The sequence below is a fragment of the Strix aluco genome, chromosome 4 (assembly GCF_031877795.1).
Source record: "Strix aluco isolate bStrAlu1 chromosome 4, bStrAlu1.hap1, whole genome shotgun sequence".
In the NCBI taxonomy this organism is placed as follows: Eukaryota; Metazoa; Chordata; class Aves; order Strigiformes; family Strigidae; genus Strix; species Strix aluco.
The window spans coordinates 90,846,199-90,863,940 of NC_133934.1; the positions used below are offsets into that span (position 1 = coordinate 90,846,199).

Sequence of the window (17,742 nt, forward strand, 5' to 3'; positions counted from 1 at the left end):
CCTTGGTGTTTGCAAATACCACTTATTTGGACTTGTACACCTCTCATTATCATCCCAATCACCTGCAGTCTTAAAAGCAGAGTTTCCTTCCTTCTTACATCTTCCACTTTTGAAGTGACAGTTTTTTTCACCCCTCCTCAAAGGTCATTAGCAAAGCTCCTGGATGCTTTTGTTCCCTCAATATTTGATTTCTCAGAATCAGAAGCACGAAGCAATTTTTCCCAGATCAACTCACTAGCTGAGCTGAGTCCATAGAACTTAAAAAAAGTACTTCAATGATTGCAACTATGAGAGTCTTTAATATGATTATGCACAGGTACTTAGTATTTGAAAGGTAACTATTACACTGTATGTATATTGATATATACAGGAGAAAATATGATCTAAGAATAACCAGTTAAATATATTTTCTTAAACAAACATTTATCTCAAATGAATATGAAAATCTCATGAATACTCCTCTGTCTGTGTTTTGGATAGCTGTGGGAATAAAACTGTAGCAGCAACTATATACACTGACCATCGTAACACTGCAGAAGTCAGAGTTGGTTATCACAAATATTGTTGCCATCACAAGCACCTGTGAGCTCACAACAGATTAATAAATGAAGACATGCTTATGACCATAGGCTAGGCTATTAAATCTGTTTTTCCAGCGTAGGATTTGAAACCTTAACTGCTATCCTCAGCTGCAAAATCTATTTGTTAGGCAATAGTTCAGAGAGTTCAGCAAAAATGGATGCAGTCAGATGATTTTTATCAGGCCATTGGCAGAAAAATCAGGATGTGTTGATCAGTCTGGAGTAGCCCATCAAAAGTGCAGACTCAGTGCAATGACAGCCAGGCAGATAAATTCACTGAAGCTCAGACTTCTGCCTAACAGATGGATACTAAGAAAACAGAAGACATCATGTGCAGTTACATTCTTCAATTATCAGTCTTCTTTCTCCTGGTGCAAACATTTTTGGTATATGGTTTACTCCGTGCAGTCACAAGCAGAGATCTGTGAACAAGGCGAGGCTTTTCTTGATCCTTGCTTTGATCCCTGGTTCAAAGACCACATACCACCAAGATTTGCATCCAAGTCTGGCACAGACTTTTGTGAGGTTGAAGTCTCATGATTATATGGCTGTATATCTAAATAGGACCCGACAGCTCTACAACTGCCTTTCCATTCCCTAAAACAGTGAAGAGAAATTTTTAAAGTAATCATAATTTGCCAATGACTTTAATGACAGAACCAGCACTAATCCTCACACACAGTATTGAATAAAACACATAATTTTCTTTTTTAACAAGCTAACTTCCATGTTCATTCTGTATGGATTCATGTTCCCTGAATATTTATTATTCTATTACCAAAACATTTGTATATCTCCTCCTGATGAGATTCATCAAAATAAACTTTAAGAGAGTTTAAGATGACTGAGGTGACAAACAGTTTTTAAATCGCTTCTTCCGTTCCACTGCAGTTCGCAAAGCCTGAAGAATTAAACATTTATTATTCAGGATGTTGTAGCTGCAGAGGTTCAGCAACTTGTTGAAATTCTCTTCAGTATATGTAAGTAGACCAGTGCCATAGGGAGCAATACAGTTGGACACATCTACCCTTCCCTGCTCCATCTCTGCGGGACTGCGCTCCACATCTGAAGTAAGAACATAGCAAAGTTCAACACATCAGTGTTACTGAGGTGGAAGACTCCTACCAGGCAAAGAAAAACACACAGTAACAGCCACAGGAAACTCGGTTCTCTCAGGAAAATAGTTCAAAATTTAATTACTGTATAGATGCTACATCTGCTGCACTAAAAATCCACTATTTCACTCCCTGAGTACAGTCACAGCTGACCCAGAACTGACTGGAAGAACAACTTTTCCATGCAAAATGCTTTCCTCTCTAAATTAAAGTTTTCCATCAGAGTATTTCACTTTTGTAGATTTGGAATTTTGTTATTTGAACTTTTCCACTGGGTACTGAGATGACAGCTCCTTATCTACCAACTGGTAGAAAATGACACCAGGAAGCTCCTGGATTGGTAATTCTCCCTCTCAGGTGGCTGAGATTTTAAGCACATGCAGCAGGACAAATATGATGATGAACTACAAGAAATCTTTTCCAGTAAGTTAGTACCTGGATTTTTGTTCAGTTTTTGAGGAAAGTGTCCTGGATCATACTAAATTAGCAACAAGAAAATCAGAGTTGATGCATGTAAAAGTATTTGTAAACGGAAACTGAATTTGCCAAGTAGTTTTTCTGATGAAACAAACAAATCACTCTTTATTCTATTGCTGAACTAAAGAAAATAATCTGGCAACTTTTCAAAAATGACAGATATCAAAGCAGCCTGTTACCCTGCTAAACCCTTTGCTTCATTATATGTTTTCAGCACTTTCTATTCTCAATTTCTTTTTTCATGTAAACAAAGTAATGAGAGGATTCTATCTTTATTAACAAAGGAAACGTAGTATCTCATTACAAGACTGTTAAGTGACAGTGTTAGCTACCAGTGGATATAACTTAATAGCTGCCCCCTGTCCTTCATTATCAAAGGAACACAAACTGTCCCAGATGCCAGATAAGGGGTTTTGCCTCAAGCTACAGCTATTCATGCTTTTAATTTTGAAACTCTTCAGTTCAGTCCCTGATTAGTTGGCCAACACTATAACCATCACAACAGGACTGGGAATATGATAATTTAGCCAACTGAGAAGCTTGCCAGTCTCTTGTTTTAGAAGGGGAACAAATTCAGTGGGTAAACGATGTGACAACCTCAAAAAATGATTGATTAATGCTGTGAACTTACTTGGTGCCTTGTATTTTTGGAATGTATCACACACCAGTGGGAAATAGGCCAAGATTGGTGCCTCTAAGTTGTCCTCAAACACATAGCATTCCTTCAGGTGTTCCCGGTCTTCCTGGCTCAGCTCCGTGCTGGGAAATGGGATCCCATGCTCCAAACAGTACTCTGAGAATAGGTCCAGTGGCTGGTTCAACAAAGAGAAGAGTTGCAACACAAACAGAGGTTGAAATAAGGCTACCAAGCCATATTTATATGTTTACAAATAAGGCTAACCAGGCACTGGAACAAGCATACCCTCTTGATTTTAATATACCTTAGGTAATAAAAATTTGGTCAATTTGCTAACACTGTACATTTTTACAGCAATATTACTGATTTCTGAAATTTATACAGAATTCAGATATTTTTGTGATTTAGTGGGCACAATAGAGGATTTGGATCAGGAAATTTTGATTACACATGGTATCTCAGATCACAGGTTCTTGAGTGTTTGCATTCAGTACATCTAACAATGTCTTCATGTCCTCCTACAAATAAATCACATAAATTTCAATCATATACACCCCTTAATGTTTCTTCAAACATAGCATAAGTTTCAGTCAGGTTTTTGTTTAGCCAACACCAAGAGTCAAACATAAAAGTCCAAATTTTCATTCAAAAATAGTAGAATTATGTATTAACTAATCGTAACATCGTAAATGTTACTTAACTAACTACTGAGGAACTTGGTACCACAATGACAAATCCGCACAGATACACAGAATGGGTAATCTTTTATATGTCTGTGTCCAGGTGTGTGTCCCAGAAAGCTGCCAAAAATAGCCCCAATAAAGACAGGGACATTATGGTCATGGTGTTGAATAGTAACACTGATACGATCATTTAACTTAATAAAAGCCAGACGATTTTCTGAAAAAAAGAGAAATGTGGTAATTCAGCTGCTGGAGTCATACAGATAAAGAATCACTATTTCAAAACATCACCAGAGTCTGTGATCCCCCGCTGTAATTTAAGTGCAAAATGACATCCACTTTCCTCTCTGGTCTCAGAATGGGTGGGCAGCTGGTGTTGATGAAGAAAGCTGTATCTACCAGCTTGAGGTAGTCACCCATTTCATTCAGCTGATTGGGAGAAGAATCCAGCACTGTGTCTGAAAGTCAAAAACTTACATTATCAATTAATTACTTCGGGAACAAGTCCATTTTTTTCAAAATCAGCATAACAAGAAAGAAAAGACAGCCCACACTTACATTAGTCTTTGACACAAAGCCCACGGTTAAATATTTGTCTTTGACACAATTTTAGCATCTACGGTTCAACTCTGAGATCAGTAAGAAGGAGCAGTTCTGAGACTCAGCTTCATTCAAAGTCATATATTAAGCTGCTTTTTCAACTCATGTAAATTTGTGGCTATTTAGCTTCAGTGGAAGCTGTAAGTCATTCTTTTGCGGCTTTTCCTAGGAAGAACAGAATTCAAGCAAGCCTGCTGTGGCTTCTCCAAGGCAGAAAACAAGTCCAGCAGTAAATCACCTGGGGCTCAGCAAAACTAACTCCACAGACATATTAATCAAATAATAGTAATCAAAATTTGCCTTTATGCTAAAGCTTATCAAATTTTTGTCCTCAGCAAGTATCAGCACTCAAATCACCTTCAAAGATGCATCTAAAATAACTTACTATTACCTTTCCACATGCAAAAGCTCTCATTCTCTAAATACTTGTTATGTAGCTGCAAGCCCTTGAGGAAATTATGGTAAGTTGAAACCACTGGCCGTCCGGTCATCATTTCTCGAAGAGTAGTGGAAAGGTAACCTTTGGGAATGGATAAGGAAGTTGTCTGTTCATGAGGCTTCCTGGGCAGAGAAGGGTGTTCCTCTGTAGGACAAATGAGAAGAGGGTATATGTCTGCATTTGTTTAGAGTGTTTCTCTGATAGTTATAATAACAAAGAAAAAGGGGCTGGGCAGTCAAGACACCATGGCCTCATCTGTGATGGAGCACACACACCAACATGCAGACTGTTCTGGGCAGGGGTGGGTTTCAGTGTCAGAGCATTGCCTTGTTGTTACCTGCCTGCCCTCTCCCTCCCCAAAGGACTCATGGTAACCCTCTCGTGACTAACAAAACCCCCCAGGGATGTTGGCATAGCGAGCAGCACAATGTTTTTTCCTGTTTTCCAGCATGACTGTTTCTCTCCTGTTTTTCCTTCATTCCCAAAGGCTTGGTGTCCCCTAAGCCAGAAATAGGATACAAAACCAAATTCTTTACCAAATGTCAGGTTTCACATTTCAGAGAGGTGTGAAGACAATGTAGATGCAAATGAAGAGTAATCCAAGTAACTAACCAATGTCATGCTCAGTGTCTCTGGTCCATCTGTGCCAGAAGCTGTCTGAATGACCCGAGAGGTAGAGAGCATCCATAAAATTCTGGGAAAATATATTACTCCATGTGCCTTGAAAGTTAAAAAAAAAAGCTATACTTAACACTGCTTAAAATTTTTAGAGCACAGCTATGGCAACCTACTTAGATTCAGTCCCTGTGGTTGTTAAGTTATCACTGTTTTAGTCACAAAATATTATTAATTTTAATATGAATATCAAAGGCCATGCCATTCCACATAATGTCTGGCTTATGACTAGGCCATTTTAGATACCTGACTATTTATAAAATTCAGACTGTGATTTTTAAATACTTCAGAAATTCATTTCTAATGTGTGTGTTCTGTTTTGGTCTAACCTAAGAAGTTCAGCAAATTAATTGTATTTGTCTCAAGAATTTGCTTCTTCTTTTGTCACTTTTTGCTGGTTCGTTTGATATTTAAATTGCACCAGATACTGGTACACTAGCATTGCTACTTGCAGACAAGTAGTTATTAGGTGCCAATTCTGCATAGCCAACTATGTGGTTATACAAGTGAAGTTTTCTGGGATAGTAAATCACCTTCCAAGAAGCAGATGCGGGACTCTGGGATCTTCTTCATCAGGTGGCCCATGAAGAACTCACTACCAAAATCCTCTGAACGAACAAAGGCCCCATATTTCAGGAAACCCACCTCGTAAGGTGTGAACTCCACCCACTCTGCAAATAAGGCATCAAGAAGAACTTACTGCAGGCATCTGAACACATGTTAAAATAACAGCTCAGAGAATCAAAAGCTGAAAGAACAAGGCCTGTAGCTTCAGCATGTTGGTGACAGACAGTTCAAACCACCATGTTTTGAAACAAACAGGTGCCCTTCAATGTATTGCATGTTAGATTGGTGAATGCAACAGCTAAATTTACCTCCTCCACTAACACTGGGAAAATCCATTCAACTGGGAGTTCAGGTCCATTTCTGTACCAGGAAGCAAAAACTGGGGCTGGAAAACCACCGATTGCTAAGGCCCTGCACAAGATGTGGTGCTTTTAGTTCTTCTGAGTCAGCAATGACACTAGCTACCATTCATTCTTAGACTCTAATAATCACTGCCTTGTGAAGCTAAAAAAACTGACCAAAACCCACCCAAATCTTGGCTGAACACACTGGGACTGCAGACTGTGTCAAGAAGCAGATGATCACATTCAGTTGTAGGACCTCCTGCTTCGTTTGGGCCAGAAAACACCGTGGAAATAGTAATCAGCTTCACTGATCCGGGCACAGAGCGCTGCCCCTCCTCAGATCCCTCTCTGCTTGCTGGGAGCTGCCTTCTGCTCCCACCCCTCTCCACATCTCCCCCTCTCCCCCTTTCTTGCCCTCCTCCCCCAGCTCTTCAGAGCTCTCCTGGACTACTGCTGCCTGGGCAGGAACCCCAGCAGCTGAAAGAGGCTGGGAGGAATAGGTAGGTATGAGAGAGAGAACAAACAGCAGTGGTGGCTCTCAAGGCTGCCAGCAAAAGGCATCTCCACTCCTCACAGGGCAGTGTCTTTGCACAGGTATCTCCCTACCATTAGGATGCATGTTTTTCACCCAAGTCCAAACCCAAATGTGAAGACAGGGAAAAAAAAAATATTTAAATTATTTATTATCTTGGACTTACAGTAAAAGCTTTTGGCATTCAGCTGGCATTAAAAGGAAACTCCTTACATTTCTAGAAGTATGCATAATCATCATTACCTTTAAAATCCAAAGTGCTAAAGTCATCCTTGACATTGAGGGACAGGTATATGGGCAGCGGATTCTGCCCCTGATTTACTGCCAGTTGTTGATCAGAGAGTTTGTGAGTACTTCCCTGTTTATAAAGAGCAGAAGTCATTGTAAAAGATGAACACAATGCATGGCCTTAATATGGTATCTAAGCATGGTCTAACAATGAAACATCTCCTAAACCTCAGCAGATTTTGTTCTGTGTACTTCAGGTGTTTGACCACTCAAACGTGTTCACATGTTATCCATCAACAACCTTCGCCAAAGCATTATCACTGATGCTTCTGGGAATTTTGGAATGGGTGATAGAGCAAAAATGTGAGAAACTTGTCTGTGCAGTCACTAGGATATGATTTGCTTTAGGAAAGATAAAGATATTTAGCTACCTTGGAGGTACTGCAGATAAAAGTCTACCAGGGCCCATTTCATTCAATACAGCTTTGTTTGCTGGCATGGCTATATATTGCTATGCCTGAACTTAGCTCTGTCAGAGCCACCTCTCCTCTATATGTTACTAAAATGCTCATTTGATCTGAAATTAAAGATGAAAATCAGTTCCATTAACACCTTGACTTTTTACATGCTCAGACATTTCCCCTAGATGTTTACACTTTAGGCTTACTGTGTTATTTTTCTTCTAAAAAGCCAAGGAAAGACCCCTCAGAAGTTTTGAGAGCCTTTCCTATAACTGAAACCAGAACTTTAGACATGAAAAGTTAGAAATCCTCTGGAATAAGTGATGGATATATAATACCTGATGATGTAACATACAATCAATGAAGAGTCCCCATAAATCTGTAAAGGACAGCTTGTGCCCCTCTTGCTTTCTTTCACAAAGCTCCTTTTCATAGTATTTCATATGATCCAATGAGAAACACTGCAGCTTGCTCTTGATCACATGTTTCCTGATATCACCAGCTGGCTCCCTGAGATCCTTCTGTGACCAATTTGCATCTTCATATAACTTTGCCATGGTCCTGGTAAAATGAAACATACCAACATACCGTGGTTCATCACTGGGTACATGACAATTCATGGGCTTACACCCCACATAAGTATTTTGTTTCAGGATTCAAGAGGCTCTCACCCTTCCACTTTTACCTTGGAAGAGCAGTTCAAAGCTCAGGCAGAATTTAGACTATAAAATTATATTTTTGCTGCAGGGATACATTCAAAATCATCCTATCTTGTTTCTTCTCAGAATCAGAAAAATAATAAAGTAACACCCATAACTTAACACAGCTTTTACTGGAATTACCCTTCGATTGTCCAGGTTCAAGCCACAGCTTCTGTCTGAGGCCAGTTCCCTCAGCTGTTTCAGATGCTGTGTGAAACATTAAGCAGGAGTTTAGCAGCAAACATTGCCCTGGACAAGTGCAAGAGCTCCTCACCTTGAGCACGCAGCCTCTTGGCACACACAGGGCCAGTCTGCCTGAGATTTCAGTTCCCAAAGTTTGAGCAGATTCCAGTCATCCCTTCGCATCCCCACCCCACTTGTTCTAGTTCTCTCGTGTGTCTTTTTAGAGCAGCCCTCCAGAGCCAAAACGTTTTAAAGCCCGAGACCCCTGCTAGTCATGCAGGGCAGTCAACATTGTGTGGATGACACTCTGTGTTTCTCAAGGCTTTTCTTTTAAATTCTCCTTTTCAGAGCTGCGTAAGACTTGAGCCAAATATTACAAGAGAATTTCTGAAGCGTTACATGCAACTAGATAACCCACGAGACATACAAGGGAAGGGAAAACAGTATTTCCCTACTTTCATTTCCTCATTGCTCTCAAGCACACTTGGGGATCTGGTCTGCATCTTTTTCAGATATTCTAGTCCCCAGGACTCCAGCTGCATTTCTTCTCTTGCACATCTGCAGCATCTTCTCTGACTTGTGATTAATATCTCATTCGCCTGCACTGGCAATCAAAAGGTTTACTTCTTCCCCAGGAAGCAATCCCTATTTCTTACATTCCCAAGGAAATGCCAGCTTTTTGGCCTACCAGGCCCTATTCAGTCCATTGTAGCTAGCCATAAATAACCACTTTTCATTCCAAGTGAAACACTAAGACATCTCTACCCCCTATCTTAACAGAGAAATCTTTTCTGCCAGGTAACTGGGAAATGAGAAATGGAACCGAGTCATACAGAATTTTCACCAAAAAATAACCACATTTCCCACCCATTCTCTGTGCCAGATGCTGAGTTTATGACAGAGACAAGTCCAGCCCCCAGGAGAACCCATAATGTATGGCATGGCAGAAAGGCACGTATATGAACCACAGAACAGCTACGGGTGGGTTTGTCACCTACACCGAACTGCAGGGAGACGTAAGTAAACCATCCTGGCTTGTGCTCTTTTCTTTTAGTTTCTATAAACACTTCAGTGCAATTACAGAAATACAATAGTTCTCACTCAATTTGTTTCTTGTAGCTAGAAGAAAGAAGAGCTACAGCACTAAGTGGTACCATGAAATGGGTGAGCACCAACAGAAAGCCAGGTCCCAGCATCATGCTGAATAAAATTCATCTGCAAGGCAATATGCTTCACCAGGTTATCACTCTGCTAACACAAACAGCAAGCACAAGCTCAACCCTTCTTACCATGTTGTGGCAGATAAACCACTGATGTATGAAACACAGTCCAAAACACCTAATTCCTGGAGAGCCAGAAGGCTGCCAAACATAGCTGTCATGGACCGTATTCCCCCTGCGGTGGTCACGACTGCCACCACTGGCACCTGCTCAACACAAAAAGGCACAGAGTCATTCATCACGAGACAAAACAGAGAGTGATGGGTATGCAGATACACCCTGATTCGGGTACGTTTGGATTCAATTCACCCTCTTCATGGCAGTGTGTTTGAGTTGTGTATGCTTTGGTGGGACTTGGCGTGTGCTGAAAGCATCTTTCTGATAAGTGATGCTCTGGTAAGTCAGAAGCTGTAAACACGGCTCTTGTATGGCATAATCTATTTTCAGATTTGTAAAGAGTCTTTTCTGGATGTTTTTCATTTTTCCTCACGTCTTTCCCTCAAAACACATTTTAAAATCCTGAGTATAACGGAGGTCAGAGGAGAAAAGCATCATTTTTGTTTCCTCTAAGTTTATATACAACATTTACTATTCTCCAGGCAGATGGTGCCAAACCTACAGATTTATTTTAACATCCTCTTCATTACCCAGATTACCTCCCACCTCCCTGACATCAATGCTATATGTAATTTGGTCTTACTTTCGTCAGGCATGCAGCAGTTCTGTTAGCCATCCTTCCTTTGCCCCATAGGTAGCACTTAACAAAAACTGAGACAACATATTTATTCAGTTTTAGGAACATATCTTGCCATTACCATTAATCTTGTCTTCATTGTATTTACCATCTACTTCGGGGGGTTGTTCTTTGTTTTTTAATCAATAGGACTCAATAACCATTTATTCTCATTTAACAATAACAAGTCCTATTCTACTTGTTTTTTAAGTTCATGAGCACTTTGACTTGGTTGACAAATGCTGTCCTGCACACAGCATCAAGGGATGGGTGTGTTGGCAGCCAAACAGAGCAGTGGAGGAAATCCCACACAGGCACATTCTTCCAGTTGCAGAAGAAAATGTCTCCCTGACTCTTGCTGCAAGCACCACAGCCCCGTAACAGGCCCATTACTGTCCTCCAGTAACAAAGCAGCTACCTCTGAGTCCAGGGATCCCCAGGAGAGGAGAAGGCAAGAGGTAACACACCAAAAACCACACAAGACGGATGTTGATGTACCTGTGTGGTCAGAGTCACAGCCTTCCTCTGTGAGCCTTGTGTAGCAGCAGAGAAGGGGAGAGGTGCCAAACTGAGGAGAAATGGTCTCAGTCCAAGCAACCAAATTTCACCAAACTTGGCTATGCATACATTAATCTCAACAAATTCGTTCTTTGGGTGCCCCTGAGTGAGGATGGAGGCTGGCAGAGAATAAAGGAGCTATAACTGACCTCCTGACAGTTCCTCTTTGATCCTCTGTGCCAAAAATTCCTGGATATGGCCTTAGGTGCAAGTGACAATCTGGCCTATACATTTTATTCTAGAAGATGTGGAAGAGCTATATGGGTAGTCATGCAAGTACCTCACATCCACTTCATTCAAAGTGGGAGGGACAGAATACTTTAAGTTCCCAAGATGCTGTACCACATACCTCATCCTCCTGCAGGTCTTCATCTAGATGAAGAACATTTTTCAGGGCAGCAGCAACCACCTTCTTCCTTTTACAAATGAAATCCTGCTCCTCTGTGCACAGATCAAACCCCAACCGCATATCTAAACTCTTGCAACTAGAGCATAAGAATGAACAAGACACATTAAGTATAAAGCCATTTCTAGAGCCACTGCTTGAGACATCAAGCAAAACCATCAACAAAAATAAACCAGTTTAAAGAAAGGATACTTCCATGCACATGAATATTGCCCTATGCAAATGAAAGCAGGTATATGGATATCACAGGCCCTGTATTTCTGTCTTCCTGTGGAGATTTTAGACCAGAATCATGTCCTGAACTATTTCAAGCAATCATGAGGAAGTTAAATGAATCAAATTCTCTGCTGATGAAAAACAAGGAACATAAATGAATTCAAGCTGTTTCACTTCGAGCTCTGAAATTTGGACACGTCTTCATGTTGTCTTGCTATGTATGTGTTTCCTGAAGAGCAGAGGGGGTCCAAGCAGTCACTTAAACTTAACACACTTTAGGCAAAATGTCCCTAATATCGTGTTAGGCTTATCTCTAGTAAGAACGTGTGCTGTAAATACTTGAGTCAGAAGAAGTCTCTTAAGTGTATCCCTTACATGATTACAAACATCATGTGCATCATTAATTCTATAACTTCTATTTTCACAGGGCTACTGTTTCAGGGGGTTTTCAGCAAAAGGTTATTTTGTCCCTTCTGTGACCCATAATTAATATTCAGTAAAAACCTCTGATTTATCATGTCTGCAATTAGTGCTTGCAATGTATCTAACTAATCAGTAGGGGGTAATGTTGCCCTTCGAAAATCACTGCAAGCCAGTCCATAAATTACTGTCCACTTGTTTCATTGAAAAACGACCTACAGAGGACTCGTAAATGCTTAATGGTGTTAGACACATGTTAGAAAGGTGTTACACATAAACGTGTATGTATTATCGATAAAGGTTATGAGACAGAGAGATTCTTAAGCATCAAAATTAGGAAGAATCAACATTAGGAATAATACTATGACTGGTTATAACCCATGACTACCTACCACCTATTCCATGCTGAACTCTTACTGACAATTTAAAAACATGTATAACTTTATTAGCCCTTCCCCATATTTTCGTTTTCTTTAATCAATTACAATCTTTATTCCTGCTTTTGAAATGAGCTAATTTAAGCTGTAGCCTCCTTTCAGGGACAAGGACAGGAGATAGCCAAAAGAAATAAAAGATTTACCTGTCTTTTTCCTTCACAGACACCTCATAAGATTCACCCTGAGAATCAAGAATGAAAGCACCATAAATTTTAATTAGAATTGAAAGTTTGCAAAACCAAGTTTTACAGTATTAGCAATTATTCAGATATATAGTCTAATGATAAATCTTTGGTCTCTTCTCAGGCCTTCTGCACACAATCATCAGTATGATCCTGCTTTTAAAATACTTTTAAAGCAATCAGAAATTCTGAATAGGCTACTTTTTCCCCTGAATAATAGTTATACTTTCAGTGTATGCAGAGCTGAACATACATATAACTCAGCTAGTACTCTTTTAATAACAAAACTAATAATGAACTGAGTATTACATAGATATAGCTTACACTTGTTGAAATAATTCCAAATGCTGTCAAAGGTTACTCACTCTCACCACAGTCACTTTCTTTCCCAAGTCCAGAGAATGGAGAGGCACAGCCAGGGGACTACTTACATCCATTTCCCTCCTAGCTGAGCCATGCTGAATTAAAATGGGAAAAAAATTGTTAAGGAGAAAATTATTTACAACCCATAGGTACAAATCTATGGGAGAAAGGCTAATTCATCCTGCTTCTCCCAAAAGTTACTTTAGCTGTTATCACCATCCACAAGCAAAACATACACCACAGAAAAAGTGCTCCTTTGGCCGTGTCATATGCAGTCTGGGTTGACTGTGCTTGACATAGTGGAACACGGTGGTTTCACCACTTCCCCGTCTGCAGCGAGGACCTATGGAAACATCCTGGGTTTCTTCATAGGATCCTTTCACTGTGAACGTGAAATCTCTCCCTAAGAAAAAGAAGCAAACCGCAGAAAAACATTAACTTCATCTAGCCCTGAAAAATAACAAATAAAAATGCCCCAAGTAAAGTTTAAGCCTTAGTGCAGTCAACATTAATTTGGGCCACAATGTTTTTCCTCCCCCATAACCAGTGTGAGCAAGGGCCAGACTGAATAACCACCAGAAGGCCGGTGCAGCATTGCAACTTCTCCCCTGCCAAGCAACAGAGAGCATGTATTAGATCAGTGGATGCCACTAGCAGCATTCACACCCCTTGAGTTTCCACCATAGTCTTTCCCCTCCCAATAGTTGTGTTTCTCCTCTTTTACTTTCTGTTCTTATCACTGGTATTTCCATTCCATCACACTGCAGTGATGTTTCTGAAACATTTCTCAGCCACCTCCGCAGTTTCTCTTAAGCTACATAGTCACACCATCCCCAGCAAGTAGATCATTCCGGAAACACCTCAATCCCCAAGCAGCCCTGATACAGAGACTAAAACAGATCAAATATTTGTCTAGATTCAGCTGCACCTCCCATATCACAAAAAGCAGCAACAAGTTATTTAAATCAATAACCTCACTTTTGTAAGGGCTCTTCATTTTTGTTTCATTCACATGTACTTCCAAACAGGAAACTTCACGAGACTAGAAGAGATAAGCAATAAAATCACCCATCACAGAAACAGTGCAGGATCCTCACTGAGGATCTAGGGGTCCTGTAGAAACACCAGGCTTGGCCATGATGTCCTGTGAACACGAAGAAATTGGAGAGGCTGATTTTCTTGTATAAATCACACAAGCAATACTGTGGTCAAGGGAGCTAAGGTAGCTGGTGATCTGTCCCATTAAATACCATTCAATCCCAAACAATTAACACAAGAATCTTTTCTCCTCATCTAGGCCATGCTTTAACTTTTGTCTACAGAAGAGCGAGCTGAAGGATACCTACAATTCTGCAGAACAACTGGACAGGTGGGACTGTAATACCTTTGGGATGAAGCTGAAACTTCCCAAGAGAGTGCTGCATAGGAGGAAGTAGCAGCACAGGAGCATCACACAGTACTTTGGACATGGTGTGAAAAAGGCCTTCAGCTCCAAGGTAGAGATTCAGTAATAAACTCTGCAGTGGCACTGGATTCACTCCCTTCCCAAGTTTACTGCCATTTCATCTGTAAGCAGCTCATTGGCACTGTGGCAGAGTGCTGGTCCAAGCCTCTCCCAACACAGAACACACTACAAGCATGACCAAATTCAAAACTTTACAATCACACCTGTGTCTCATCTGAAAAATAGTAAAGGCTACACCTAAAGGCATAGTTCTTCCAACTACATCCTTCAGTTCTACCCTACCATAAGAACATAAGCATAAAAAAAAAAATTACCACTAGTACGCCATTAGTAGTGATGTTCTCAGATACACCTGGACTGAAAAGCAAAAAGGAAAAGGTTTATTTAGAAGTGGGTATATGAGCAGTAATCCTTTAAATGCAAATAGTTCTCTGAGCTCAGTTTTTCTAGCTGCCAAGTGCCATCAGCACTTCTAGCTTTCACCTCTCTCTTGTGCCCACTGCCAGGTCACAGTCCCATAGCTCCTAGGGACACTCCCTCTTTCTTACCTCCCCTGACCAGCATCATCTCTCCTTAGGCTGAATTACAAAATAAACACCCACCCTCAGCTATAAATAGTAAGTGAGACTGTCGCTCAAGAAGCGATTTCACCAGATTCAGGACAGGAAAGCAACCACGGAGGACATGCCAAGATGGAATGCCTGAACACAGGCACATGGAGCCAATTCTCGAATGCTGTATTACCACTCTCTCTAAAATGCAAAGTTTTCTGATGACAAATTCCGTAACATTTAGGCTTTACTCACATGTTTTCCAGTAGAAATTCCACTTCTAGTTCTTCCTGATTCTGAAATTAAGATTCATTTTTCATTCAAGGAAAATGAACAAATAAACTTTCTCCTTTGATAGAGCTCTGATGATTATTGCATACCCCTCCCTTGCAAGGTTTTGCTATTCCCACACCCCCTGCATCATAATGTACATGAATGGAGACTTCTTTGACCACCCTTTCATTTCGTATCTCTCCACACCCTACTATTTACACTGTCCCCCCAAGTGGAAAAGGAGAGTAAGCATCATGGAATAGGGGGTGAAGGTCCCATTATTCATTTATTAGTGGGGTGAGACACAGGTCAATCAATGCTGAGGAAAGGAGGTATAAAAGGTGAATTATGTAGGAGAACATACTTGAGAATAAATGGACCTAGGTGGTGAGTATGTCTGGGTTAAAACAAAGGAATTTGCAGAGTATAGTGACTAAACATTTAAAAAGGGTGAGAGAAGAGACCAACTTGGAGAATGAAAATTGCCAGTGTGAAGGGAAGAAGAGAGAGAAGACTGAAGCTGTGAAGGGGAATGAGGGAAAGAGCTCACAAGGGCCAAATCAAGATGAGAAAGGGGGAACAGTGTAAGAGCAGGGAACAGCAACAGAAGAGTAACACATCAACAACATAAGAGGGACTGAATAACTGTATTCACTGCCTCTCTTTGTTTTGTCTTGCCATTTGCTGGATCAGTATGTATGGGACACAGGCAATCCAGGAAATAACCAATAAAAACATATATCGCAGATCATCTCTATCACCCACAGAGAAGAAAATACTAATTAGTAGAAGATATAAATCTCTTCCTGACAAGTGATGGCAAAATTTTTCATTCATATGCAGAACTAACCTTTACTGCTAAATATCCCTTCTGTCTGACTGCACAGCATACTTTAGCTTTGTGAAGAGACTGTGAAAACCGTGCCTAGTCTGATAACATAGCTGCCAAGGTAAAATCATCACTACAGTGAAGGTGAAAAGTGAGTATTTTTGTATTTGCTAGTTCATGTCAGTAAACGAGACATCTCAGGTGGCTTCTCTGAGAGCTGTATCTGTGGCACGTAATTCAGTAGCAGGTGGTTCTGCTTGCCTGTTTCTCCCAAAGTCTCTCTTTCATGAGAATTAGGGTGGTTGCAACAGCTTGTAACAGAAGGCTGAGGATGGATTTTACAAAGTAGTGACCATACAGAGGCGCAAGACAGACTTTATCAAGCATCAGATTGTGACCAGTCTGTAGTATCCAAACTCACTGATAGTCTGTTCCAACTTTGTCCAAAGAACAGCATAAAATGTTCAGGAGACCCTGGCTTGTAACATCTGTCTAATTGTGTCTGCTTTATGTTCCCACCCTTCTTATGCTGTTGTACACACATTCACACAAATTGCATTTCTATTAGGCTCCATTCACATTTCTGTGGGTGAAAAACACGGAGCAAAGCAATGGAAAGACGTATTAGACCACAAAGTGCGCAAGAGGCACAGCAGGAAGCAATCCTGATGCTCTGACATTACCCATCCACCTCCTCAGCCCTCCTTTTTTGATACCTTGATATATGAAAGAAATCATTATGGGTAGAGGTGGCAGTACTGCCTATTATTAAGGTTGCCCAGCATGTTCCATTACTAAGTCACTTTTTTTAAAAAAAATTAACTGTAAGTGTTGTAAAAATCCATGTACAGACCATAATCTGTGATGCCTCATGGGCACCTGAGTATGAGTTGTGATCCGACTAAGGATGGCTTGACCGAAACATTCCTGAGACACAGGTCACCTTGTCTTATCTCCCCAACTTCCACCTTGCCAAGCCAATGGGTTAAGCCAACACCGCACACACTTCAGAGCAAACTCATGGCTTGAATCACACCTGAAATTATCTCAGTCACTTGAGGCTTTTTCTAAAGAAGGCTGTAGTCATCTGGAGCAGGTATATTGAAATCCCTAGTAAGGACTGGCTTTCTAGAAGAGCAGTTAATAAACACTCTCCAAAGCAATAGTAATATAAAAAACAGGCAAGAGTGTTTTCTGGACAGCCTGAAACAGTGATTTAGAAATAAACAGAGCGCACACAATTCCTAGGAACTGTAAACTCAAGCCCTTGTCAGAAGTGTGAAAAAGCCCTGAAGTCTCGTTACTACAGAGCCTCCAAGAAGAGAAGGTGTTATATTTTGCGGAAAGTAATCTGAGTACATATTTTGCTCTCTTGAAAGATGGGTGTGATTTCTCCACCTGTCCTCTCAGCAACTTCACCCACCCCACATTTCACAAGAAACTCTTAATCCTCTCTTTAATACAATGAAACACAATATTCTTTGAGACATATGCAGCAAATAAAAGTCCTAGGTCACACACTGACGTAGAAGAAAAGAATAAAATACTGAGGAACTTCTCATGCATTAAGCCCTATCCATATTCTGTGCTGGCTCAGCCCCTCTAAAAGAAATCTGTAACCCTGTAACAAAAGATCATAAACAGACTTGCTGACAATTTTAAAAAAGAATAAGAGTTCTTTATCAGAAGGAGGAAAAAAATGGAGATATTTTCATGAGAATATATAATCATTTACCACGCATATTGCCTGAAAGCACAGAACAAAACCCCCGGTGAAGCTGAGAGGAGGTACCCCTAGTGAGCTACTGGCCAAAGGGTCTGGGCAGCTGCCTGGAAAGGGGGCCAGGTTTGTTCCCATCCCTTCTC

The 17,742-nt window shown here is 40.6% G+C and overlaps 1 protein-coding gene across 2 annotated transcripts in view; it reads right to left on the bottom strand.

Annotated features, from left to right (window-relative positions):
* Positions 1-279: 279 nt before the first annotated feature.
* Positions 280-17,742, bottom strand: part of LOC141923298 (cytosolic phospholipase A2 epsilon-like) — a 28,989-nt gene continuing 11,526 nt past the window's right edge. For both annotated transcript variants that reach the window (XM_074824181.1, XM_074824183.1), the window contains 16 exons: positions 15,030-15,070; positions 14,538-14,580; positions 13,737-13,800; positions 12,995-13,161; positions 12,761-12,853; positions 12,357-12,394; positions 11,084-11,219; positions 9,513-9,649; positions 7,678-7,900; positions 6,894-7,008; positions 5,741-5,878; positions 5,145-5,252; positions 4,485-4,676; positions 3,785-3,951; positions 2,805-2,985; positions 280-1,646 (listed from right to left, as the gene is read on the bottom strand). In XM_074824181.1, coding sequence (XP_074680282.1) covers positions 1,417-1,646; positions 2,805-2,985; positions 3,785-3,951; positions 4,485-4,676; positions 5,145-5,252; positions 5,741-5,878; positions 6,894-7,008; positions 7,678-7,900; positions 9,513-9,649; positions 11,084-11,219; positions 12,357-12,394; positions 12,761-12,853; positions 12,995-13,161; positions 13,737-13,800; positions 14,538-14,580; positions 15,030-15,070 — 2,073 coding nt within the window. In that variant the 3' untranslated portion in view covers positions 280-1,416. The remainder of the gene's footprint in view (positions 1,647-2,804; positions 2,986-3,784; positions 3,952-4,484; positions 4,677-5,144; positions 5,253-5,740; positions 5,879-6,893; positions 7,009-7,677; positions 7,901-9,512; positions 9,650-11,083; positions 11,220-12,356; positions 12,395-12,760; positions 12,854-12,994; positions 13,162-13,736; positions 13,801-14,537; positions 14,581-15,029; positions 15,071-17,742) is intronic.